The sequence below is a fragment of the Apteryx rowi genome, unplaced genomic scaffold (assembly GCF_003343035.1).
Source record: "Apteryx rowi isolate R43461 unplaced genomic scaffold, aptRow1 scaffold_31, whole genome shotgun sequence".
NCBI lineage: Eukaryota > Metazoa > Chordata > Aves > Apterygiformes > Apterygidae > Apteryx > Apteryx rowi.
In genome coordinates this window covers 2,811,309-2,837,233 of record NW_020449530.1, presented here as the reverse complement: position 1 = coordinate 2,837,233, position 25,925 = coordinate 2,811,309, and the positions used below count along the sequence as shown (strand labels likewise).

The 25,925-nt window shown below is 39.4% G+C and overlaps 1 protein-coding gene across 3 annotated transcripts in view; it reads left to right on the top strand.

Moving 5' to 3' along the window:
* Positions 1-19,180, top strand: part of ERC1 (ELKS/RAB6-interacting/CAST family member 1) — a 315,358-nt gene extending 296,178 nt beyond the window's left edge. For all 3 annotated transcript variants that reach the window (XM_026070417.1, XM_026070415.1, XM_026070416.1), the window contains 2 exons: positions 4,831-5,019; positions 17,008-19,180. In XM_026070417.1, the coding sequence (XP_025926202.1) occupies positions 4,831-5,019; positions 17,008-17,145 (327 nt within the window). In that variant the 3' untranslated portion in view covers positions 17,146-19,180. The remainder of the gene's footprint in view (positions 1-4,830; positions 5,020-17,007) is intronic.
* Positions 19,181-25,925: the final 6,745 nt, after the last annotated feature.

Sequence of the window (25,925 nt, the reverse complement as noted above, 5' to 3'; positions counted from 1 at the left end):
CCTGAGCCAGAGAGAGGTGTAGTTCAATTTCCCATGCAAATACTTCCAGACTATATCATTCTGTTTCTTAGCTAATTTCCATAACTTACAGTATGGGAAATTTTGCACTATAGGCAAAATTTTCTTTTCTCGTAATATCTATAATGAAAACAAGATATGGAGGAATTGGTGGGGGTTGTTGTTTTTTTTTTTTCCTGTTTGTTTCTTTTTGACATCTGAGGAGCCTCTATGATCCACTCCATCTAGACTTTTCAGATCCTCCCTGGCATAATTTCTTTTTAACAAGTATCTATATTTACCCAGACTTTCAGCCCATCTTCTCTTGTGCAATGGTAGTTTGGGAGGCAAGTTTTATTGGGCAGCAAACTGGCATCTGTATGCAACAAAGTTTGAAAACTGGAGCTGAAAATAATTTCCCATCCCCACATGAGAGTGTGAGGATGTGATTGACAGGTGGTAAAGGGCTGGCTCGGTTTAACTTGATTGTTTTCAAAATATATTTGCTATTTGCTATGTCCAGTCTGAAGTTTGGGGATTTTTTGCAGATTTTTTTTTTTTTTAACTTTACAGAATCTACAAAGACTTCTAAAAATCAGGGATCAGTCAAGTTCCATAGGCCAAGCTAGCAAGCTAGAGCATGTCTCAGTTCAGTTCATTTCTTGGAAATTTTCTGATTCCTTTTGTGTACACTTTTTTCTAATATGTTAGGTACAAAACCAGTTATATCCTCACTTCATTTACTTTGACCCCCCAGAATATATCTCAATTCCATTTTATTCCCTTTTTGATAACTCTGTTCTTTCTGGGATTTTTCCAAATATTTAATGGTTTATCAGTAAGTTGAAAAGAACTACTGAATTATTAGGTTGCAAGATGAAAGCCAGTTATCTGCATTATTTTGCTTCTTAGCATTTTGTAGTGAGTATGTACACACATGATACATGCAAGCAAGTTAGTCAAGCTACTAGGAGAGTATGGGAACAGTCCTGCCAGTGCCAAGCGTATGTATAGCAAACATAGTTGCTATGTCAAGAAGATACTATTTTCTCCTTTTTTTTTTTTTTTTATTCTTGCCTAGAGGAAGCATCTGCATGTGCTTGTAAGAAAGATTACTGCATTTGATTCACATGCATGATTCTGATGAGGAAGGCAGGTTTTGTAAGGCGATAATTTTTATTTTATCAGCTGATGTAGCTGGAAAAAACAGACAAGCTTTTAGAYTTGCATACAAGAGTTTCTTCAGTTCCAAAATGGGAGCTGCAGATTTATAGCTAAGTAGAAGTTTAGAACATTTTCTCTGAAATAGCTAAGTAACGTTAATTATGTAGTTCTGAGAAAGAAAAGAGTGGTTGCTTACTTCATAGAAGAAGGGGATGTTTTAGCAGGGAGAAAGGTGACCAGGTCATTAGCCCTTCTGCATGGAGAACCAATAATTTAAAGCTGGTGGTTGTGGTGAGTGAGTCCTATTACATGTTGATTAAAACCATACTTTACTCTGCAGACGTTTATGGATAGTCAATATYGCATTTGTCTCAGTTCAGTGCTGTTGCTGTTATACCGCCCATTCACGGGTTTTCTTTTTCATATAACCACCTACATGTTTTTGCATATTTACATTAGACACCATTCAGACAAACTTTAAGACACCATGGTCTCTGTATCTGAGGTGTATTCATCTCCCACAGTAAAAGTGACCAAACATTTAGATAGGTCTCTCCAACCACAGTCAGCACAAGTACCTTTTCTTATCTATGCTGTACATATGTGAGTTTGAATACAGACTTTTATCATTAAACAAATTATAAATACAGTTATTCATATTTAAGCTGGCCATTTTACAGCAACAGCAGGACTAGTTAAAGAAGCAGTAGTAATTTCATTCTAAAGCTTATTTTTGCCCCGATAACTTGCAAAACTTCAGTTAGATTCACATTTTTTATGCTCAAAGTTAAAACTTTCTGTGAAACCTCAAAAAGCTTGCTGTTTCTGAGTTGAATTTGTTTTGAAATACATTCCCAAATGTCTTTATCAGTTGGTAGAAATGGTTTGTTTTTATATTGGAGATCGTCAGGCATTTCATGTTTCTACTTCACCATTACAGTGATTGCCTTCTTTAGTGAAATCCATTTCCAAACTTAACTGGCCATTAACACTGCTCTGAGCTTGAGGATACATTATGCAGACTTCATTCCATGCTCGATGAGGATGGCCGAAGCGTATCGCTCCAAGTAATGAAGACTGGCTGGTTTCGAAGATAATCCTGGTTTCGGAGGGAAGTCTGCTCAGCCATTGTTTTCCTAGAAAGCTCTGCAGCTCTGAGCTGATCATGAGAACATGATCTGCTTTATGAATCCAGCGCTGCTCTGCCTTCCCACTTAGCAAATGCTCTTACAGCCTCTCGAGATAAGGCAGTGGCAGCTCTGCTGTGTGGGAAGCACAGCACCTTTTGCTAAGTGGCTAGTTCAAATTAGATATGGCAGGAACGCAGATATAAGGGCATTTCCTACTTGACTGGCAGGGTTTAATGGATCCCAGGCAAGAGGAATGATTGCTCTCTGAACCGCTTTGGGAGCACTGCTAGTTAAGAACTTTCACATGCCTCATTTGGCTTATTTCCAGAGAGAGAGGAACATGCTTCTCGAGGTAAGGGAGGAAGGGTACGGAGAGAGGGAACTGGTCGCTGAGTTATCAAATTCAACTGTTGTACTGAAATCTTCCATAACTTTTGCTAGGCAGTTTTGCTTTTTTCTTTATCAGAGAGGGTTTCCATTTACAAAGGACAGCTAGGAAGGTTAGCGATTCTGATTCTTTTTGTTATTCAAGTTATAGTTATATAAGTTATGTAAGTATAGTTATTCAATAGACTCTATTATCTGTAAGAGAATACAGGATAGCTAGTACATTGACTGGACAGCTAGTTATGAGAAATTAACTGCTTAATTTTTACATTTTTATTAAACATTGTTTTCTCAGGGTGAGAAAACAATCTTTCATTTTCCTCTCTGTGGGCAAGCAAAATAGTCAGAAAGACAGAAAAGATGCCAGGGAAATTAGAAGCTCTATTTTTTTTTGCACTTGTACAGGCAGTACACTTTCAGATCATAATACCTGTGATCCAGATTATCAGAAATAGGGGCAGGTAGTGCATACTCACCAAACAACCGAAGTTGATGGATATAATCAGTTAAAGATAGTTGTACTTCATGGTGAAAGGGAAATGGGAGTAACTGTGTTGATACTATTAAAATAATCCTTCCTACTGCCCTGTGCAAAAAAGTATTCTGCCATGCTGCAGTCTGCAGTCTTGCTATATCAAACCATATTTTCATATGTGTAAGTATCTTTAAACAAATGTTGCCCCAAGGCTGCACATAGCTGAAGGATTTAAAATAGAGCCTGTGAGCTTACTCTCTCTGCAGGCTTCTTGTCTATCCCCTGTGCCCCTGTCGCCTTGTCACCAGGGCTTTTCTCAGCTGCTGCCAACCTGATGTTGTGCCAGCTCTCTGGAGGACAAGGAGTTTGACATTAGCTGCTTAGCCATTGCTTTCAGGTCCTCTCACCCTATGGAAATTAATCCATGTAGAACGGTGTTAAAAACAAAGTAAGTGAGCTCTGACAGCCTTGTTAGAAGGAGTTGGAGCCAGAGTCTTTGTTGAAAGTAGTGCCAGCACCCTGTTTCTGTTGACTCAGGGATTATCTCACTCCTTATTCATTAGCAGGGTCAGAGGCGCCATGCTGGAGAGAGATCCCGGGCTCACTAGCAAACAGCAGGTGCAGCCCCTGCCTGGGAGCATGATGACACTTGCCAGTATGATGGCAAGGCTTTTGGGCTCTCATGGCTGGTGCACTTCAGCGCCTGTAGCTTCAGTACCTCCTTTCATGGAGCGGAGGTACCGTGCCTGGCTCTTCCTCAATTTTGGTCAGCTACAAGCCTTAGAGCCAGAGTTCTGTATACTGTGATTTTGAATATATGTCCATGAACACCTAGAACAGTATTCTTGTGGGGGCATAATGAGGGACCCCAAGTCTGTATATATGCACTTGAACTCTACTTTTTGGTAAAACAAGTGAAAAATGGCTCTTCAGATACTTTTTGCGGGAACTGGGTGATTCCAGGGATTGGAATGAGGAGCCTGGATTAGATTCAGATTAGGCAGAATGTAATGAAATAAAATAGTTCTTATTAGAGTTATTTGATTTTAGTTTTTCAGTCTTATCATATAGAATCTGGCCTGCATAATAAATAGAAATCTTTGCCTTTTCAAGATTGTAAAAGGCTTTCTGATTAAGGTATGTCTTCATCCAGTTTCAATAGAGATGTGTTCATTTTAGAAATCAACATCTTGACATCATTAGAAACTACTGTCTTCAGAACGTGTTTAGTGCGTACGTATGTTACAATTAAATGTTTGTTTGTAAAATAAGGTAGAATCTACATTGCTATTGCCTTTGTTGTGAACAGACACCTTTCATCAGAAGATTTAATGTTCATTAAAGCAAGGAGTTATGATAGCTGACTGAAGCACTGCTGGGCAATCAATAGACTTAACTCATTTAATTAATACTGTTTCATTTTTCACCCCATATCATCATTATTTCATTTATTAATAAGCCAGCTATCAACATCACCATGTCCCCTTCCCCTAGTGTGCTTGGTTTCTTTCTGCTTCAATGCTGGATGGTTGTTGKGTCAAAGGAATATTGTGGGGCAGGAATATTGTGTGTTCAGGTTTCTTCCAATGTAGAGATTGTAACTTAGTGGTTGATCTCTGCCTTCCCTGTTGCTTGGGTCTCAGGCTGTTCCTCACTATTTCTGTTCTCTTATTTCAGATAATTCAGCCCCTCTTAGAACTTGATCAGAATCGCAGCAAGTTGAAGTTGTACATTGGACATCTGACAGCCCTCTGCCATGACCGTGACCCCCTGATTCTGCGTGGACTCACCCCACCTGCTTCCTACCACCTGGATGATGACCGGGCAGCTTGGGAGAAAGAGCTGCAGAAGATGACTCAGGAGCAGGTGAGTTTGTGGTCTGAAGCTCTGAATGAAAGCCGGAAGCATTGGCATAGATCTTACTGATGTGCCACACACAGATGCTGTGAAATCATTCCATAAGTGGTGAATACAGATAGCAAGGATCCATTCTTCAGCTGATGGAAGGATACAATACCTTCTGGAATCATTGCCATTTAACGTTTATTATGAAATTTTATCTGTTCTACAGTATTTGAGGGCATGCATCTGCACACTCATTGGGAATCTAACTGCAAGATACCAGTTTTATCATATTTTATCTGTTAACAGATTTTAGATGCCTAATGTAGAACTTGATGTAGTGAATAGCTTAATGTAGGCTAGGGATCTTAAATTTTTAATTAATGATTAATGACATTAATCATTTAAATTATAATTGGTGCATTTTTATGAGTCAGATACTTTATGTAAATGTATGGAATGTTCTTATATTTTGTAACAGTATGYCCTGCTACTAATTTTTTGATTTTTTTGTATTGCCACCTTGCCTACATACCTAAGCTGAGATTTGGACTCATTGTGCTACATACAACACACGCATGCACATGCATGCATGTGCACTCATATACCCTGTCTTCTAATACAGAGTTCAGATGTCTTAACAGTGTATTTCCAGGAGTTTTGAAATACAGAACTGAGAGGAATGGTTCAGTAATGGCCTGTCCAGTTAAGTCTCTATGGAGCCTGTCAGGCTAGTTATAATTCAGCTGCTGAAATAATCTTCCTTTCTCCCAACTCTGACGATGTCATGCCTTCTTTAATCCCTTCAATGACAGTTTTTATCCGCTCTTTTCTTACTGTAATTCATGATTCCCCACAACCCTTTTTTCTCACTCCTTCCTGTTTGTCTCCTCAACTCTTTAATTTATAGTTTTGCTGCTATAGTATAGAATGCATAAAATTTTAGCTAAACTAATCTAGGGAATTTATACCAGAAATAAATGTGACTAATTTTGCCTTTTGACCCTTTGGATTATAATGCCAGTTCTTTCACTAAATTATTCACTTTCATATGTATATACAGAACTATATTGAGTATGTACACAAACCAATATAGGCCGAGACAGCAGCTCAGAAGCCAAATTACAGGAAGCTAACAGAAGYGTGTCTAACAATTCCGAAAGGAGAGCAGACCTCTAAAGATAAATATGTCTGTAACAGGACCTAGGCAGTATGGGGAAGTTGGTCTCTGTCTTTGTACCTGTCGTCTTTGTACACTTATTTGAATGATTGTAGGCTGTGTGCCTCACTCTATATCTACATTTGCCTCCACACACCTGACGTTCTTTTTTCCTGCAGCACCTGCTAGCCCCTACGCCCAGCAAATCAGCATCTTGGGCCTCATAGTCTGTAATCACTGATCTGGGATTAAAAGTTTTTCAGTATAATGCGTGCCCTCCTCATACAATAAAGAGGCACAGCTCCTACACTACACATTAAAATATGAAGCATGCCATTTCGAACCACCTTGGCTTTCAGACTGGGATGAAGCATTGCATGCCAAAACCTGTAGCGTGTATGGGAGGCATCTCTGAAAGTAAAAATAAGGCAAAGTCTGAATATCCCTAAAATAAATAGACTAGTCTATTATACCTGTGATGGTCTTTGAATATATTCAGGGTCTATGGGAATAGGTGATATCTTCTATTAGATCAAGAGATGTAGGTGAAGAAAATAGAAAAGGTTTTCTTTGGCAAATAGTCCTCCTGAATAGACAGTATGCCCAAAACATCATCTGTTTTTTCCAGGTGTGTATTGGTCTAATAAAATATATTATTAACTTTGCTAGTCTATTAGCAACGTTCATGTGTTGCATGGCAAAGAAATCAAGTGCAAATTGTCAGGAAAAAAAATTATCTAAGTTGTCTTGGAGATGAGAAAGAAATTTTCCATCCTCTCCCATTACTTTCTTAATTCTGCTTACTGTCCCCACAGTTGTTTAAAATTACTACTGCATTTGTGATTCCCATGTAAAACTAACTAACTTACCATCTAAGCAGTTTTCCCCACACTCACTCCAGATCTTATTTAAATGAACGTAAGTTGAAAAACGCAAACTAATGATATATTTCGATTTACAAAGCACATTATTTATTTAGATCTTAGAGCTTTTACCTTTCTAACTGTAGAATTTCCTTTGTGTTTAAAATATTCCCATGGAAGGGGAGGGAGTTAGTTCTCCAGATTCACAGCAGCCCATGATCGAATACCTATTTCGCAACTTTGGAATTTTAATGAGTTTTGTAAATTACTTCAAATCCAGTGCATTAAATTCACTCCTGTCCCTTCTAATATGATATTCTGTAGATAATACTTCTGCGGCCTCAGTGGGGAAAAAATAATCCTCTTGAATGTTAAGTAGTGCTAACATGATTAGGGAGGATACATTAAATTGAAAACCAGTAGTATTTAGGAATGTTGCAAACGTGTCCACTTCTCACCAATAAGTTGGATTCTTTTTTTTTTTTTTTTTAATAAATAGTTCAGAATTCATTTTCATACGGCTGCTTTTAGAGCTGTGATTTCCCATTGCAGCAACTATTATTGGCAAAGGTTGGTCCTGCTGTGTTTCATCATAATGAATACTCTGTAGGTTTTTCATATTTGCTGGGGAAGGTTCAGCTAGGAGTTTTCTGTGGCTTCTTCTGATAGGTAAAACTAGTATATGAGGTAGATGTAAGCTCTTCACTCTTCCAGCACATCACCACAGCAATCCATGGAATCTCATATACAAGTAGTTGCTGGAATAGTGTCTGCCAGCATCAACACCATGGTTCTAGGGGGAATTTGTTGCCACATAAATAGTTTTGTGGACTCTCAAAGTTTGACTGATAATTGGTACCTTTCAGGTATAATATTTTCTTTATGCTACCATGGAATTCAACTGTGCTCCTTAGTGACTTCAGTTGATTTTAATCAAAATATGCAGCCAACATGCTGTATAATTCTTTGAATTAACTTTGTTGGCATTTTATCAAACACATTTTGTAAAGCTGAGTTACTGTAGTAAAATTTCAGTCCATTTTGTAATGAAGGCCTGAAGCCAGTACTTTATGAATACATGGTATCTCAAAAACTAATCTCAACTGGGTACGCTAGACTAAGTTGTGGACAATAAAGAATCTCTCATGCTTGGGAACCATGTTATTAAGTTATGCATTTGGTGGAAAATATTCCTTTGAGTCAGTTCTGACCCAGTGTCCCCAAATGTGTTAACCAGCACAGTTTCTGGATCTGTCCTCTTTTGAACAGCTCATGTCTTGTTCATCTTTTTTTATTAAAAATTTGAAGTTACCAGAAAGGAGGAAGAATATTCCAAGTCTTGACACTGAGAAATAAACATTCCTTTCATACATTATAAATAATTGCATTATCATAGCAATTTCTATTAAATACAATATTTTCTTTCACTTTGTCCTAAATCCTTATGTTAATATTGTTGGGCTCTGTAGAACTACTACTATGTTTCACATTTCAGATGGCTGCCTTTAAGTGAGGGATTTTATTCCTGTATGAAGGACAATGTCATTAAGAACATAATAATGTATTCCACATTTTACTTATAGTTCAGTTTTTGTTTTTCTCTTATTGTCACAAAGGAAAGAAGTAGAAAAGAAAAAGGAACTCGCTGAAAACCTACATTTAAATATGTTGCTGTTGGTGTGCTGTACTGTGGTAGGAAGGCAGCAGTCTGAGAAGGTTAAAAGACAGAGACAACCAAATAGATTAATAATACACAACTGTGTGTGTTCTATTAATAGCTTAACCAGTATTAAAAATGTTTCTCATCGCTTCAAATTCAGCTATGAAAAAGTGTGTAACTTTGTATTTTGGAGAGCTTTTTGTTTTTAACAGGTCCTAAAATGAAGGTGATTCTTAAGAAATATTTCCTCTGATAGATGAGGATTAAAATAATTTTCTGGACTGTAGGAGTAGTAGTGGGAGATATTTTGCCCACCGTACAGAGCCATCCCTGCCCTCTCTGTCCCCTTTGCTCCATTCGCCTGGCTCCTGCCGGCCATGGCTCTTGCAGGCTGTGTCAGCCAGGGTCCTGGCCGCGTCCAGGCTGCTGGGTGTCCTGGCTGTTTCTGGCAGCCCCCAGGCACTGTTTTCTTCCCATCCCACACAACCTACTTCCTTTTTTCCCGGAGGTGTTTCTGGCAGCATTTGCGTTGTGACCTGGGCATCGAGGGCAGCCTGTAGCACGTTGGCAGGTTTATTTCCATGCAGTGCTCTCTCAGCTTGGGCTGTGAGTTAGGGAGAGAGGGTCTTTTGAAAATCTTCACTGTCCTAAAAAGAGCTTTTGTAGTGAAGAAAGCTCCTCTTCCCTCTGCCCGTATAGCAGCTTCAGAAAAAGCATGGATGGTCTCAGGATTCCCAGCTGTTAATCTTCTCCAAGAAACCAGTAATTTCTTTTCTGCTCTGCTGCTCAAAAGCAGAGGAAGGAAAAAGGTGATAATGTCATGCAACCTGCAGTGTTGGCTAACCAGTGATGGCCTAGTTCCAAGAAGCATAATTTGCATTTCATCTTAATTTCACCATCAGCAAAGCTTATTGTAACAGCATCCATTGTTAAGCTTTTCATATGAAAGGACACCAGACCACATATATCTAGCTTTAAAATACAATTTTAAAATTGCATATGTCCCTACTGAATTTGGAGGTGTTAAACATGTATTTTGATTTGCTCTACAAGCCATATTGTAAGCAGGATAAACTTAACTCTAAATTATAAATAGCTATTTTATAAACTTCCATTATGCTTTTTTGTTCAGATTTCTCTTGTGTTCTTACTTCTGTATCATCTATGACAAGTTATTCAACTTACTTAGTTTCTGTAAAGAAATTACTTACTCTGCTGTGTTTTGTGTTTATCCTTTCTAAATTACTATATTGCCCCATCTGACCTCTCTTCTATTAACTTGTTGTCTTCCCCACCTGATTTATGTCATTTGTTTTTAATTTATAATCTTTTGGGAATGGATAATGTGTTTTAAAGTTAAGCAGCCCACTTCTGGACTCCTTTAGAAATTATAAGTAATAATTACAATTTATATACTTCTTTGTGTACAAATGTATTTCCTGAGTTCAGTGGAGAAAATAATGGATATAGGAATGCTCTAAAATGTGTACATTTTATGGCATTTTATATTTTTATATTAATTAACATTACGGGTGAGGATGAGAACCTGGAATCAGTGTGATAGTTCTTAAATATTAATAGAAGTCATAATCATTAGCCATGAGTTGACTTGACTCTACCATAGCATTATCCTTTCTTATCTGTCCATGGAATTACTATTATTAATTTTAAACAAAATATCAATCAGTATTAATAATGTAATAATAAACTATCAATCAGTAACATTACTTATTCTTAACTTGAAAGGACCAGTATGAAAAGAAAAATAGTGCTTTCAGGATATAGTCAAGTGCTGTGCGTGTGCCTAAAATTTACCATGGTGTCATTTCAAGCAGCTCCTACAAGCAGAAGGTATACCAACCTGAGCTATTGCCTAATTTTTTCAAGGGCCTCTCACCTCTCCACATGTCTTGTTATTAGTAAGAAGCATCTGTTACTCTGTGCTTTGCTCAGATGCTGTGGTACTGAAGAAAGTTTTTGGAAAGTTGATGGAAGTGTGGGATAGCGCTGTTGACTGTGGCTGGTTGTGCAGAGGGGCCGCACGGGCGGCTCTGTGAGCATCCTGTGCCTGCAAAAGGAGCCACAGGCAGGGGCAGCTGCCTTCTCTGTTTGCCTGGGGTCGCTCACTGGGTTGTGTGAAACCAAAATATTCCACTGAAATTTCCTTCTTGGAATATCTGTCAAAAATTTTAAACCTTAAAGGACTCTTCATCACTTTGTAATAAACAAGCTGCTGGCATCTGTACTTTCTCTTAAAGAGAAACAAATAACATGGAAAGAGTTGGAAGGGCTGAAGTTCTGATCCTGACATAAATGGATGCATATAACACAAAGTTATTATAGTACATAGTAATTTCATTTAAGTAGTTCCTGCTTTGTTCTTTCTTACATGTTTTGCCCTGTGCAGATTCAAAATTGTAGCTGGGCCCCCACCCTCTGTTCTAACCTTGGAAAAGACTTTTCCAAAACTCATAAATTAGGACTTCTAGGAGAGTTTTTCAGATCTGTCTTGTAGACAAGTAAGTTCTCCCCAGCACGTGATTTTTCACTACTGCCTAGAATAACTATGTGTAGTTCCTATGGAAACAGACCTAATTCACCGGTAGAGAAATGAAGCAGCAAGTTGTGCGCTAAATATAAATTACAGAGTAATTGCAGTGTCTACTAATCTGACATCAAGAAAGTAGCTTGCCATACAAGGTAATGTATGAAAACTGAAATTAGTGTAAGTAGTTGCTTAACCTCTTTTCTCACAATCCCTTAACATGCAAAATTGTCAATTTTTAGGTATTAGGATTGTGGGTTTTGCTCATATTACATATGCTTACTTCAAAGGGGGGGGGTGTCCTAGCAGATAGTCCTGTGAAACAGGCAATGATTATTATTTATTTTGCTTATCCACTGAATAATACATTTCTATACATGATAACAGCATTTATTTTCAGTGCATAATGTGCACCAGAATTCACATGAATACCAAATTGTTCTCTGACTGTGAAATGACTGCTATTGTTGACAGACAGTGGCTGTATTACTTGCAAATGCAGGATTCCCGAACTTTCCTACTCAAATGCAAAATGTGACTTACAGGTACTTATTTTATTCCTTCCTCCCATTTTTGTCCTTTTGCAATTCATTAAGTACCAAAGAAATAATAATAATTCTGCTATTGGCAAGGCTTAGAGATGCTCAGGGATGCAGAATAAATCCCACGTACAAAATTATTTCAAATATATTTCACAACAGCATGCAACAAATTTTTGGGGATGTATTGCTCAAAATAGGTTGTGAATTCTATTGAAGTGTGGTAAATAATTTTGGCCCCAAAAAATTAAACACATTTTTAAAATTTACATTATTTTAAAAAGACAAGTCAAAATGTTCACTTTGAAATTTTATTTTATTTTTTAAATAAGTGTTTTAAATATTTTTAAAGAGCTAAAAGAAAAAAAATTTTCCAGATAGAACAAAAGTATTTAAGGGACTATGTGAAAAAATTCATTTTCTTTTTACATTAAAAGAAAAAAAAAGTTTGGCATTTCCATATCCCTATCCCTTTTTTTGGCCTTATTATATGTCTAATAAAGTTGAGGGGAAAAAAGGATTGTAGGTAATTGGCTCTTATTACTTCATACATACCTATTTATACAAGTTGGTCTGGGGAGATGGAAAAGCTGTTGATGTTTTGCCTAAGATACAGTGTAGTTTGACATATATATATTTTGGTTTAAAAAAAAAGTTCAAGATCAAATCAGCTGAATTTCTTTTTGTCACTTATTTCTGTGATTTTCAGCTCTAAATATATCTTTCAAACTAATCATAGTTTGACCCAGAAATATCCAAACTTTGACGGAAACCTAGTTCCAGATCCCTATATTGTAGCCTTACAGAAGTCCTGCAGTAAACTTTCCTTTTTTGCTTTCATAAGTACTCCATGTCCTACATGAAGTTTTACTGTCCATAGCCTTGAACTCTTCTATATGAGATATAACTTTATTTCTGTTTGCCTTTTTTTTGATCAGTGTTTGCTCAGAATTATTAGTAGAAGGAAAGTAACAGTTTGAGGAGGGAACCTTCTTCATATAAGTAAATTTAGAAGGTTCTTAACTTAAGTTGCTAATGCATTATGGGATAAGCAAATCTCAGTAAGGTTCTATGGAGCAGCACCACAATTCACCTAATGCATGTAAGAAATATGATGCTATGATTTTATACCTTTATTTTCCCTCTGAATGTCAATCAGTCTTTCAGTCTTTAAATAGTCTCTGAAATATCTGGGACCRGAGAAGCACAATGCAAGCTAAATTCATGGTGGGTTTTTTTTTCCACTAATGCACTGAAACTATAAATGGCAAGGTATTCTTATTATGACTTGTTCTAAATCCAGGAAGGCAGCAGTGATGCAAACTGTCTGAATCTGTTGCTGATAATCTGAAAGCTTATATTCCCCTGAGACACTGAAGGTACTTCTTGTTCTTCTATCTGTAGATAAAGTATAAATACTGTGAAGCTGCTCCTGGAGTCCTTTCTATCCCTGTCTTTCTGAGTTGCCTTTTTTTACTTGTCATCAGCTAGGCATGTATACCCAGCCTTTTCTTCTCTCTTCTCATGTCTGATTTCTTTTCTCATTTCCATGAGGGAAGTGTATGAATTTCATCATATCCTGGCTGAAAAAGCCAACAAAATCACTGAGTGTTAACACTCTCTTATTTTCATAGAAAAAGGGTCTGGGGAAGATAACACTACTTTCATTTGCATTCACAGCAAGAAGATCTTGGAAACCAGGAGCAGAACTGATAATAATAATTTTAGGGAAAGTTCCATAATGTTTGGGACTGCAAACCTCTAGGTGAATCAAATTATATCATGGAGAACTGGATGTTCCCCATTAAGAAGCTTGTGTGAAGGAGAAGTGACATACTTTGGTCCCAGCTGTTTCTAAAATGAACGATATAAATGGAGATTATATGGATGATATAGAAATGCTGTGACCAGCCACACAGTTAATTACTATGGCTTTGTTTGAGTGAAGGTCACATTATTAAGCTTAGGTTTTCTGAAACTAGCAACCTCAATGCTACTTTCTTCAAAAATTTTTCCTCACAGGCACATGCAAGGCAGCATATGTTAATTTGCAAAGCGTTATTGCTTGACTTCAGCGTTCAGAACAATCTCCTTTTGGACTCTTGATGCTCCAGAACTTATTTCTTAGAAACATTTTTTTCATCTGGTTAAGTTTGTTACTTTTGGTTGCATTTGATTTATTTTAGCTCCAGTGTGGGCTCATTTTATTGTGCTTATCTTGATTTTGTAAGCAATCTTGGTATTATACATACATTTGCACATATGATAAATAATACAGCAAGAAACCAAGGAATCACTGACTTTGCAGTGTTATTCTGCAGAAGATAACCTGTAGGATCCTTTCGTGTCCACCAACCTCCTTTCAGTTTCGAAGATGAATCCCTCTGAGGTGTTTTGATTAGTGTCTGTTGATTACTTAACTGCTTTGTCCTTTCCTGGGGTTTCACCTGAAAGATGTGGCTGAAATGCCTGGARGACGCATCCCCGCTCCGTAGGCGCCTGGGCGGCCCCGCGGGAGCGCGGTGGCGCTTTCCCTGCTAACACTGCCCTCTCCTGGTTCTGCTCTCTCAAATCGAGAGCTGAGGAGAGACTCCTGCAAGGGGATGGAGGAAGCAAAGGAGAAATACATCGCTTGCTTCTTCTCCCATTACTGCCTCTCTCCCCGAACCTCCATGTACTTACACCCTTCTGATTAATATCATCATGAAATCTTTTGCTGTGGCCTGAGAAGCCAAGGAAGCTGTACCTCATAGTTCAATAGTAAAACCAATCGTGTGAATTTACCAGCAGTAGGTGGTTTGCAGGCTGCCACAGCCAGGGCCACGTGAACTGCTGGAGTTTCACTAGACTGAGCAACCTGAGACTCAGAACATAGTTCCTGACACCAAGTCTCCTGGCTTTTAATATTCAACCCTGCTCCTAGCTGGCTGCGTTGACTCTTTCAATGGGATCTCTCCTAGGCTTTTCCATCCATTGCAAGTTCYCGACTAATAATTCTGCCAGGCTGTTGGAACCGAGCTAATCACATATCCACAGCATGCTGTTTCTGAGCCTTTATGAGTTACTTCTGAATCCGTTCCCTCCTTCCTTTCTCCCGTGAGAGCTCTTACAGAGCCCAGAGTACTCCCCTCCCTCTCGTTTTCCCCACTTCCCTAGCTCATGTCACTCTGAGAAGCAGGATCAGGTTGCTCTTGCATTGTGATTCTTGGCATAAGCCCCTCTCAAATTCATATAGCTGTTCTGTGAGTACAGCAGCCAGTAGGAACAAAGCACATAAGAATGCATTAAACTAACGTTCTGCATGCAAAGCCCAAATAATTTACTATATGCTGCTCTGCCTAGTAAAGGGAATAGTGCAGCAGGCTTACCATTTTAATTTCCTTTCTCTCACTTTTGTCTACAGAAGTCTATACTATAGCTTCCTTAAAATGTTTTTGTATTTATTCTGTAGTCATTCTTAGGTTCTTTGTTTTTATGCAGTATTTCTTGCAGTAACCCTGTTAATCCTGTAACCATCTCCTATGCCTTGCTTGATACCATCACTAAATAGAGACATTCTGGTTTATGTGATTAAAGGTTTAGTTGTAGAACTATAACCTTTCCCACTGCATTGTACTCTTACTAAGACAAACACAAAACTCAGTTGTCCTGATGCCTGACACRTCTCTCTGTTTATATAATGAGCAATGTTACAGAAGTACAAAATATAAATCAAGAAATTCATATACCAATGACCACCTATCCCTTCGTGGATGAAAAATTCCTGTTAGACATTCTTTCCATGTCACATGTGGACACTGTACAGTTCCAGTGAAAATGTATTGCAACAGTAGAAATAGCATATTAATAACCTAAGGATAAAAAATGTTGCAGGATGGTCAGATAATACTAGAAACTCAAAACAATGAAATTTAAAAATGCAGCTTCAAAAATAGATAAAATAGTTGTTACAGCTGCTCAAAATAGCAAAGAACTTTGAATGCAAAAGCTTACAATAAACTTCAGAATCCATCTAAGAACTGTATGTACCTGCTACAAATATGCTTGTCTTATATTCATAGGGAGTATACTTTATTAGAACAAAATATATCCCTGGAAAAGCAGATGAGGGTTTTTTTGAATATATAATGTATGTTCTTGAAAGCTTGTCCAGTTTATCTGACTGTATCATCTGGTCTAATAAGAGATGCTGCTCCTCCTTGTTCTGTTAGCTCCTTACACCATTGTGACTACAGTAATCCCTAAAATGCCTGCACAAATTACAGGCTTACTTGGGATTCTGCACTGTTCACAGACTAGCGTGGATTTTATCAATTCCTGGTCAGATAAATAGGTTGCTAAAGGCAGACGTTTCCTGCTCTTCATTACGATTCTGCGGGCCCCTAATTATGGCAGAGATATTAGACTCAGAGCTAGACACTGTATTCAGGTATACTCCAACATGTGTGGCAGGTTTGTAATACCACTTACTGGAAAAATGCAGTTTATAGACCATACAAGTTTTATAGACCATACAAAGTTTTAAAGTTCCATGTCTCATTTTGAGCTAAATTCTGACCGGAATTGTAGTAATCTGAACAAAGAATAATCAAATAGGAAGCTTATAGTTAGTAAACAAAAAATGTGTGTGCTCCACCACAAATCCAGATAGTATGCTTATGACTGAGTTAGAAAGTATAGTCTCTGAGCAAAGTGAGTATTTCCATAGAAAACTTAGAATTCTGGTTGACAGTGAATATAGAATTTTTACTGATTTCATATAGGAAGTAATTCTAAAGTAGTATCCTGTGAAACATCCTGTTATTCATGAGTAAAAGTCAAGTTGTTTAAAATAGTTAATATACTAGCAAAATGCCTGTTTCTTCCAGAATTCAGTTGCTTTCAGAAGAGTATTCTACAGAGGAAGCTTTTCTACATAGTTATCATAAAACAATTTATCCTGGAACAGTTAAGCCACTTAGTTTCCCCATGTTGACATGACCTTAACTGGGAAGGTCACAAGCCCGGTCCCTGTAGTGTGAAAGCGTGAAACAAAGAGGGAGGACTTGGCCGGTTTCTGTAGGCTGGTGAGAGAGTCACCAAGGAAAGATGTCAATCCTGTTAAGTGCCCAGCATGTTATACCTCTGCTAGCTCCCTTTCTAAAAATATTGTTTCAGTTTAATGCTGAGCCTTCGGGGCAGGACCTGTGATACGATGAGCATGTTTAATACCAGCGAATAAAAGGGGCTGTGTTTGTTTCTTGCAGCTTCACGACGAGTTAGAAAAGGGTGAGAAGGAGAGTGCAGAGCTGCAGGAGTTTGCTAATGCCATCTTACAGCAGATAGCTGATCACTGCCCTGACATCCTGGAGCAAGTCGTCAATGCACTCGAGGAGTCATCATGACCTCGGCCACCGGCCCCGCCGGAGCAGCGCACCTCATGGCCAAGCCCAGTCAGTCCAAGGAGTCATGAGAATGGAGAGGAACGTGAAAGACAGAAAATGGAATAGAAACTTCTGGTGCACCTTTTGCAAAGAAAACAAAAGCAAAAAAAAACCTCTAAAAACTATGTGCTCCCTAGGTTCTTCCAATCTGTGATTAATCAGTCATGGTTGCATTCATCTTCTCACTGCCTTTTTACTTTATAATCCGCTTCCCCATCAATTTTGTTGTCGGTATTGTGACTTTCGGATACAGTTAAGCAGAGCTCTTCCAAGTCAATTAAGCAAAGAAGAGGGGAGCCACTGAATCCAAGTAGATCTAGTTGAGGTTGCGGAAGGGTAGCCTTTGCCTTTTATTCATTTATTGCTTCTTTTCTTTTTTTTCATAAAAGCTGAAAGCATGAATTTCATAGTGCTAAAACCTAAAACCAAGTGTGCTGTGATTATGGCTAACGACTGGCCAGCATCAGCTAGCTAGCTCAGGTCTTGCTGCCTATCTCAATGTTTCTTATGTTCTTAAATAACAAAGAGGGGAGAGGAAAGTTTCCCTATTTGGTCCTGTTAGCTACTTCATCTAGCAGCTGGGGAAGAAGGTAGGCATATTGGTACTTTCTGTTTACTTAACTTTGATTTTTATTGTTCAGTGATCTGACTCTGAAGTGCTGTGTGTGACATATTTTCAGATAATTGTTTTCATTTGTTGGCTTCTTGAGTTTTTTAGCTGAGCTTTCCCATCATAGCTTACATCACCTATATCTCTTAAGTTCTTATTTTATAGAGAGCTCCCTTCTTTCAAGCAGGTGTGGTCAACAGGTCAGCCCTCCAGACTCAATTTGTATAGTTTGCCCATCGATACTTTTCAGGCAATAGCTTTGTGAACATTAGCTGCCATCAGAATAGTCTTAGGCATTTCCTACAGGAGAGAATTGCATCATTTAGCTTAAAAGTATGATTTTAAAACTGATTTAGGTGAACTGGTAAATAGTTCTTACTATAATTATAATGTAATTTATTTTGGTTTAGCTTAGGTTGACAAGGAATCAGTTTGAGTTCAGAGCAATAACCCATTCATAAAAAGAGCAGCATCTCTGCTGGAGCTGGCACCCAGCTGAATACATAGGTATAACATCACAGCTTTAGTTAAACCAATACTGTTCTTAATATATATGAGGCCTTGGTCTTGCTCCCATCAGTCTTTGACTCTTGTTAAAGCCCCTGCTGACAGGTAGCATGACCTCCAACAGCAGACTGGTTTGTCATTGGGGTAACAAATTAGAATCCCATTTTATGAGTAGAACGTGGGTGTTCATTCTGGGACTCTGCATTAATGGGGGGATGCACGCTTTCCCGGCTACTAATAGTTGTATGTGTCTGAGGGCACCTGCAGGACAGAACCCTTTGAGATCTCCCCGGGTGCTCCTTAAAGGAATTATTCCCCTTTAGCTTTCTCGTATTACTTAAGAGAACAAGAGGAGGAGGAAAGGAGAGCAACCATCAACACAGCAGTGGAAGGAATCTTGGCTTTCTAGTCTCTTTTTTCCTAATTATGAATCCCCTGACTCCTGTGGCTGTTGCTGTAGCTCTAACTGATTTTACAAAATCTAGAAATATCAGCTGATTACAGTGTTCATAGTCCATCTCTCAGTAAACCTCCCATTCAGAGCCTGCAGTTTAATTTCATATAACTTACTGCGTTTTGAGCTTAATCATTAAACTGTTATGCTAAGTAAAATGTTTCAGTCACTTTCAGGAAAACTTCATTTCTTTGTCTTTTAAATCCACAGCACAGCTCCCCTGTATGTCTTTGTCTTATTTTTATCTTTAGAAATGACTGATTTCTTCTAATGGAAAGGAGATCAGCAAAAGTTTGAGTAAGTTAAATGCACCCTGTTTTTCTCAAACCGTCACTGAAAATTGGGCAAGATTGACAGATCCTTTATATACCTATATAGACTATATTGAAAACTAACTGATTTAAAATAAATCACATCTAAATTCATTCTACTTTAATGATTATCAAAGGATATAGTGAGTCATCAACACTCTGTGATAAACAACACCATCGGTAAAATCCCTTCTGGCTAGGGTGCCCAAAAGAACATTTTCACCTGCAGTTTTCTTCAGAAGAATAAACTGTGTCAATAGCCATAGCTAAGTCTCCAAAACAGAGGTGGCTCACACCTTTGGCATATTTTGAACTGCCAGTGCTTTGCAAATCTGGAAATGCAACTTTAGTTCTCACTGTAGTAGTAGCCTCTGTCTGCAGCTTTTTTTTTGTCACAGAGCAGGAGAGTAATGGGAACCTGAACGTTTGCGAGGGAGAACTACCGGAAGGCATGTAGACAGTGACTGTACATACCAGTGAGCCATGCCTCATACCAGAACCACCCCCTCGGCCCTATTATTTGAGTCAGCACGTTTTGATAGGAGCCGTTGTTTTGAAATCTTTCCTCTTGCTTTTTCTTCATTGCCYCTAATTACTCACTCAAGGAATTTAATGCTGCCTGTAAAACCCACAGCCATCAGCCTAACATCATCGCACCGCCACCACCAATCCTGGCTATCTCATTAACTTATATGGTCAAATCTCCAGCTGCCCTGGTTCCCTGCTGTAAAACAATCCCTCCTCTGTGAGAAGCTGTAGAATTTCCCTTATCGATGGTTCAAATGACTCCTGCTTGTAAACCTCTTACTGAGATGGTCCTCGATAGTGTTTCTGCTGTAGGGGAAGGGGGAGGGGAGGGGAACCAGGGGTGGTCATTTCTGGCTGTTATTTCAGTTCCACTTGTTTACTGCTTTGCCCAGACATCACAGGAAAAGTCGGGTTTTCAGTGCTGGTTCTTCTGGGTCTTTAATTCAGCTGCCAGCCTGTGGCTATGTTGCCAGCGTTGAAAGTGCCTCAGCAAAGGGCATGTTGCTGGCTTGACAGCGTGTGCAGGACCCGCCAGCTGAAACCAGGTGAATCTCACTGTTTACACTCTACGTGTCTCCCAGCCTCTTCCTTGAAAGGATTTGTCAAGCCTGGCTAGTTTTCACACTGGCCATTTGGTCTTTATCTCCGAGCCACACACCTGCTGTTCCTCCCATCTGGATTATTGGGCCTTTGCAATTTTTCTCATTAACTACTGTTATCTTCTAGGGCTTCTAGACTTAACCATCTTAAGCACTGATCTTAGACCTCAGTAAAGTGCTTTGGAGGAGAAAGCAGATCTCCTCTAGGGACAGACTTGATCTGACTTGATCTCCATTGAAATATTTCAAATAAACTCTCAATCCTGCTTAGAGATCTTGTCATGTTGAATAGCTTGAGGAAGTATGTGGTTTGGGAGATGCTGCTGGCTGTGATTTAATGCTGAACATGACCGGTGATGGTTTTTCTTTTCTCTTGTATGTAATACCAAACCATTGGCCTTAGGTTAAAAGTGATGGATTTTGTTATCATAATCCATCAAGATGTGGCATATCAGGCACATGGCAGAAGGGGCACATGTGTGCACATACTGGGATGCTCATCCAGTTGCCCAGCCCACCACAACTCTTTCAAAATCTTATATCCAGATGTCAGCAGCCAGGGAGACCCAGACAGTTTCCTAGAGCAATGGTCATACAATGCAACAGTAATTCTAGGAAATTCAGGTGCCCTTCCTGCTTCCTGACCACAGAGTCCAGTTCCCAGGAATCTGTGGAAACTTACTTTTTCTCCTTCTGTTTAATGAAGTTACAGTTGCTAAGGGAGTTGCGAAAGTTTTAATTGTTTTAATTTTTTTCCTTTCAAGCTGTTATTTGTAGAGAACCTGAGAGATGTAAGGACTTGAGGAGCTCTTTGTAGAAGATTTTAAGTAAGCTGTTTTAGCTGGGTTTTAGCTAAAAAATAACTCAAGCCTGAAGCCCATGTACAGTGTAAAAGCTGGCTCTCCAACTATGCTTGTTCATGATCTCCAGGAGTCCAAGGTCATATTTTCCTCTGAATCAAACCTCATTTAGAAACACTAAAAGGACTTTAGAACACTAGAATTGCAGCGTGAGAACATTAGCACTGTTTTGTGATTGGAAGAAGAATTGACTGGAGTGCATCCCAAATGAAACTCTAAGCTTCTGGTATTATCTCTCATTTTGACTGCCTTTAACCAGCTTTCCATCTAGGAAATGCCAAACCCTCCTTGGATTATCCATTTTCTGCAAAGTCCAGGGGATCGAAAGTGACAGTCACGTGATGCACAAAGCTGTATGTGCCGTTTCTGATTGTACTGCTGGAATATACCTTCTCTATCAGATTTTCTGGTGCTTTGTGGATCTCAGTATTTTGCACAAAGGAGCATTAATGTCAAAGATCCTGTACACATAACCCTGTTTTCTGAACCAAGGGGCCTCTATCTTCATTTGCCCCTGTARTTCCCACCCGTTCTGCTGCTAATGCTCAGTTTGTTGGGAAATTTCTACATCTGCTAAAGGGTTAACAGGGCTGCGTCCCCACTCCTGCACTAATTGCCAATCGTGGCCATTGAGGGGTTCTTTACACAGGGTGTAAAGAATCAATGTGCTGACACCCTTGTAAAGTAAAAGTTTCACTAGATCAGTAGCGCCCATATTCCTCAATGACTGATGAAATGAAAAGGGAAATAGTACAATCAAGGCATCCGATAGTGAAAGAAGCCTCTGCTCAGCTCCCCATCTGCACTGAAAACAGGGAACGTGAGAGAGGAACCGGAGGGTTATGGATAACTAACACTGCCCCAGTGAAGCCAGTGGGGTGGGAGGGTCAGGCAAAGGGCACCCTGGGCTGCTGCAGCTGGCAAGAGCAGCTCTGGGCCAAGCTCCCAGTCCTGGCAGGGTGGCAAGGAATACGAGGGGGGGGGGGGGGGGGGGTGTTTAAACAGAGCAATGTTTTTAATTGTTTTTTCCACGTAAATGGAAGGAACCTTACACAACAAGCAAATCCTTCTGAACAAAATGGCTGTGTCCACTGACTATTTTTTAAAAAAAAGAAAAACTGTTTCAAAACTTTTTAGTGTCAAAAGCATAAACACAAAAATCCTGACTTTTTCCAGTGTGTGTGGTGAGTGCTGTAACCCTGTCATCAGTACCTCTCCTGATTTTTTCAGGGGTGTTTTTTCCTGTTTTGTTTTCTGCTTGTCGATATTGTCTGTGTGGTCCTAAGGCTGGGGCAGTTACCAACAATGTGTGTCTGTTGTCGGATTAAAAAAGGTAGTAGTAGAACTGAAAAAAGATGTGTTTTAAAAATATATAAAAATAAATTTCATCAAAAGGAATTCAGGTAAAGAACAACAAAGCCATGACTCCTCCTCTTGGGATTGTATGGAAAAGGATTCGTGGGCTCATAATTATAACCAGTTGCCTTTAACAGGCTTTTGAGGTCCAAGACAGCTTGGCCTCTTAAGAAATGCTACGAACCCTGTAGTTTAAATTCATGCTTTCTCAGTTTTAGACTGTACATGCTACACATGTAATACAGAAATGGGGGAAATGAAACAGTATTTTAGAAAACAGTCTTTTCTTGTAACAGTTATCTACATTGGTTGTCCCTTGAACTATGAAACGTTGATGAAAATGGCCAAATATTTATGGCCAAATTTTCACTGTTTTCTGCATTACATCTGTAAATGCCAGGTACATGTGCAAGCATAGATTGCATAGTACAGTTATTAGTTGCATGCATGCCCATTTTAAAAAATGTATCTCTTTGTGTCGCATATTGATCACATATCCACAGTTGATTGTGTTACATTAAAGGACTAGCAGCTGCCTCTGCTGCAGTTACATCAAAGACTGCACTGCTTAAAAGGAACAATGTGAGGATAATCCGTCATGCAATGTAAACAAAAAACCCACACAAATCACTTTACCTGTGATGCTAGGTAAAGAACTTCATTAAATGAATGTATTTTTTATATCAAATTTATTTATCACATGCTATTTGTCTGCATTTTGCACTTCTAGTTTGGATCTTGAAAAACAAGTGGATCAGTTTTGCTTTTAAACTTCTTGCATTTCCACTTTAGGTTCTGAATGCTATGGTGGGTTTTTGTTCAAAATGTTTTTTTTTCCATTTGGAAACTGACCAAAAAGAGATCTCTTTATCACCTGTGTGTACTGTAGTCTCATACATTGTAAAATGTGGTTATCTAAAATCCAGATTTGGAGCCAGTCTTAAGTAGACGTTGCTCCTGTAACCTACCCAGTCTTCCCAGCTCTCCATGGACATGGACAAGTCTCAGTCCCAGCAAAGTATGACCACTCTTTGCATTTCATTTAGCAATATATGGGAAGATGTCTGTCCTCCATGCCTGCGCAGAGGCAGTTGCATTTGGCCCTTACTGAAACACTTGGTATGGTATGTCTGGGAAGGTTGCATTGGCGAATGCCTGTATCTCTTCAAATTCTGAAGGACAATGAGTCAAATGGGACCATGAACAGGGGGATAATTTCTGTGCTTGTCTAACATGCTGCTCCAAGCCCACTGAAATAGTATATTGCTGTTTCCCTCCAAGTCAGTAAATGATGAGGGCCGCACACCAGGTTCTGGTTTACAAATTGCTTATGGGGGCAATCTAGGGGATTGCCCTAAGGAATAGGAAAAAAAAAAATCTGTGGGGTGCTGCATCCACTCTACCGACATGGTTCCCTCATTTGCTTTGGAAGAGACGCGTTGCACTTTAGTGGAGGGGGAGCCAGGCTTTGGGTGTGGGATCTCGTGTACTTGAGTTCCTTTTTGAAATAACAGCAGCGGGAGACATTGATGTCCATGATGCAAGTGCGCACGCTGCCTTCAACTTGTATGTGTTTTATTGATGGAGTCATGTTACTGACAGGATAATGAAATTGCAAAGAAAATGTGTTATATTCAACTTTGCCTTGATAATATAAACACTTTGTTCATTTTTTTTCTTCTTTTTTTATTCACAGACTAAGTTCATCAGGAAATTATAAAATTATTTAAAAACTCTGTGCTGTGTCTTCCTTTCAGTGAATTTCAGTGTGCCTTGCTCAGTGCCTGCTCCCTGCGTGGGCAGAATTGGAGGCACTGAGGAGCCCCGGGTGGCCCTGGCTGCTGCCGTGTGGCACTTCCCTGAGACCAGGCTTGAGGTCCAATTTGTTGCCCATCTGCAGACCACTGGGGTGCCCCGGGACAATCCTGCCGGGGGTCTCAGCCACACCATGTGCTTGGCAATGTGCTTGGGCCTCAGCTCAGGCTGCCTGCGAGGTGAAGGTGAGCAAGTGTCAAGTCACGGGAGTGTCCCAGTTACTCCTGAAACCTCGCAGGTCAGGTAAGTGTAGATATAGCAATGCTGTTTAGAGCGAGCTGTTTCCATTGTCTCTCCCTCTTGCCTGTTTTCCAAATAAATGCGACTTAAAGGTTGCTAAAGAGTGACTGAAACCCAGATGTGCCTCCAGTGTTGAGTCAGTTTTGGGATCACGTCTTATGGAGTAATGTGTTTGGAAAGACTCGCTGTGCAAAGGCCAGCACGACTAGCCTATAGCATGTTCCATGCGAAACCAGAATGCGAGTCCTGTTCCCAAGGCATCGGCTGCCGTAAAAATAAGAGAGAGTTACAGCTTTGTCACATAAAATGACCCATGCCCCGCTGCAACACTGAAGGAAATGGATTCCACCCAGTGTCCAGTTTCCAGCTGCATTTTGAGGACACAGGAAATTGCCTGAGTAATGTCACCATAAAATCTCATTTTTCTGGCATTTTTAACTGTTCTAAGGAGAATAGCATTGCAAAACTGGGTCTCGGTGATAGAACAATGTCCATTTTAAACACACTCCACCAGATTCTCCCCAGCTATTCCTGAACCCTGAGAGAATAGGCTTCTCTAAGTCGGAACACTTCCTTTCTAATGAATTTCTCTTTTAAAGCCCCCCTGTTTCTTTCTCCTTTTGTCTATCTGTGCAGCAGCTTTTTCCCTGGAATCTCTTGCTGTCCATGTCCTTTCTGCTTTCTATAGAGTTATCATTTCAAGGGACTCTTAAGATACTTACTGTTTCCGTAACAGCAACTTCACATGCAACAGGAAGAGGCATCCTGATCTGAGTGCCTGGAAGTCCCCCTCCCTCCGCTAATTGGATTTCAATCACTTGGTCTTCAATCAAACACATAAAGCAGTGTGTGGAAAAAGGATACATGGGGATTAAGGGTCTCAGGAGCTTTGAAAGGAAGAGTCCATTGGCCTTTTGGTTCCTAGTCTGTTTTATGTTCACTTTAGCATCTTTGGCTGAGAAGAGAATTCATGATTACAGTCAGGCCAGGGTGTGCCTGGCTTTTACAGTGGAGTCCAGATCAGCTGAATGAAACCACATGCCACATAAATTTAACCAATTACTATACAATGGGATATCAGTCAGTTTGAAGGCAATGTAAGTGCCATTTCCGAATGGTTCGTCCTTTCAAAGTGCAAGGACAAGTGAAAGGCAAGAGTCGCAGGCACCATCCATGGGAGAGCACATCTGCAAGCAGAGCAGGGCCATTAACTCTGCAGCACAAACTGGCTCTCACTACTTGGTACATTGCACCGCTGTATCCCTGCAGGCTGACTCATATTTTAGATGGCCCATAACAATAACATTATTCATGCTACAAAGCAAAGATGCCAAATCCCTTTTGTGTATTATCAGGTTACATTTTATGTATTGTGCAGTAAAACACAACAAGGCATCTGAATAAAATTGTCTGTGTTGACTGCTGTTACTGTGACAAAAAGCAGGCAAGACTGCAGTGAAA